This window comes from Pinus tabuliformis, chromosome 2_2, assembly GCF_031772625.1.
Source record: "Pinus tabuliformis cultivar Carrire ecotype Pingquan chromosome 2_2, CPIR1, whole genome shotgun sequence".
Classification (NCBI taxonomy): Eukaryota; Viridiplantae; Streptophyta; class Pinopsida; order Pinales; family Pinaceae; genus Pinus; species Pinus tabuliformis.
Genome location: NC_142300.1, coordinates 1,305,445,838 through 1,305,447,622, shown reverse-complemented (window position 1 = coordinate 1,305,447,622; position 1,785 = coordinate 1,305,445,838). Strand labels below are relative to the sequence as shown.

The following is a 1,785-nucleotide window of genomic DNA, read 5'->3' as shown; positions in this document are numbered from 1 at the left end:
TACTTGTTGCGTCAATCTACTCTATTAGCTCCTCTATCCCATAACTTAGATCAATTATTTGGAGGAATTCATATATATCACAAGATGCATTAAATATTTGAATGATATTCTATGTCATAATTTGCATCTATATTTGATGTAGATTTTGCATATTATCATGTTCGTCTTGTTATTCTCTTAATTTTATCTTAAATGGATCAATCAATTGATCTTTTATGTCTATATCATTTTTTAGATTATTAACTAACTACAATGTATCAACCATTTGATAAATTATAACTTACTTATTATGTAAGTTACATATTTTAATAAAAAAATTACAAACTATTATTTAAAAAATATTTTTTTTAAACAAAAATATATATATATATATATATATATATATATAAATAATAAATATTTTTTTTAAACAATAAATATATATATATATATATATATATAATTACTTTCCTGCAAATTTTGATTCGGAAGAGTATATCTTCTATCCAAATTTGCATTGTGAAAACCCAAAAAGTTTCAACCAAAATATAAATGAAAATAAATTCCAAATAGTCACTCTCCCTCTTATTTTCCTACTCATTTCGATGTCTGTTTTCTCCTTTGTCTGATTTCCCATCTTCAGGTGTGGGTAATTATTAAATTCCAAATTAAATGTGTAATTATGAAGTTTATAAAATTTAATTTTGTTCACAGTTTTTTTTGAATATTTAATTATTTATAGAGTTAATAATAATGATACTAATTATAATTAATGTAATTCAAAATTAAACGGGTTTATTAGATTAAAAAAATTATGAAATTCTTTACTCTTTAATTTTATATTTGGAAAATAGTATTAAGAGAACAAAGACTATCATAATTCCCAATGGTAAGTAAAGAATATTTATGTTCCCCATTGTTCATTTAATATTTTAATTTTTGTTACACAAACAAATCACAGTTAACATCTATTACACTGTGTCGATAATGGCTTCCAACTTGGATTTCCCTCTACATTTTGTAATCGAGGTCGGAATGTTATGGCGCGTGGACATACAACAAACGAAAGAAGAGTTTTATTCCACTCGATGATCAGCATGGTGGCCATGGTTATCGAAAAAAGGCTGCACCTGCGCTTGGGTTTTACCAATCCCCCATGATAATATTCTGCCCTCCCTCTTTTTCTTCTGTGCTGATAGCCAAGCATTGTTAATCTTGAAAAGAAGAGAAGCCAAGTCTGAGGCCGTCAGCACAAACTGTAACTTTCTTTGAGGTAAAAGAATGTAGAGCTGCCCAGTCTGCAATTGATCATCATTTCCCAGAACATGGGAAATATTTTGACCTACATAAAGCCCATCTGAGTTACAGATGAAGTGGCCTGGATGTTCTTGCAGAATTTCTTGGCTTCTCACATCTTTACAGAACTCCTTGATGCTGCCATCCATCAATATGATCTTTGCGGTAGCCACTGGCACAGAAGAAGTGCCATTTGAAGAAACGCAATTTCCCATCTTTGCGATTCTGATATATTTATGAAAATCACTTAGCTATCGCGAGAGTGAGTAATGGTGATTTCTGAAAATAGAGAGCTGTATATATAAAAGTGGAGAGTCTTCACCCATATCGGATAAACCACGAGCCGAGGTGGTCGCCAAACCAGGGTGGTTTAACGTCAATTCCAGAAGAGAAAAGGCACGAAACCTGTGGATTCGCAGATCATTTGGTCACAAACTTGAGGCAGGGCGAGCTGGTAGTACTGTCCCCACAATTAAGTGTAATCTCGTTTTCCATGTGATGTTTAATGAT

General features: G+C 31.3%; 1 protein-coding gene across 1 annotated transcript; it reads right to left on the bottom strand.

Moving 5' to 3' along the window:
- Positions 1-1,055: 1,055 nt before the first annotated feature.
- Positions 1,056-1,490, bottom strand: LOC149198285 (uncharacterized). Its single transcript, XM_089408992.1, has one exon. The coding sequence runs from the start codon at positions 1,488-1,490 to the stop codon at positions 1,056-1,058; it is 435 nt and encodes a 144-aa protein (XP_089265118.1).
- Positions 1,491-1,785: the final 295 nt, after the last annotated feature.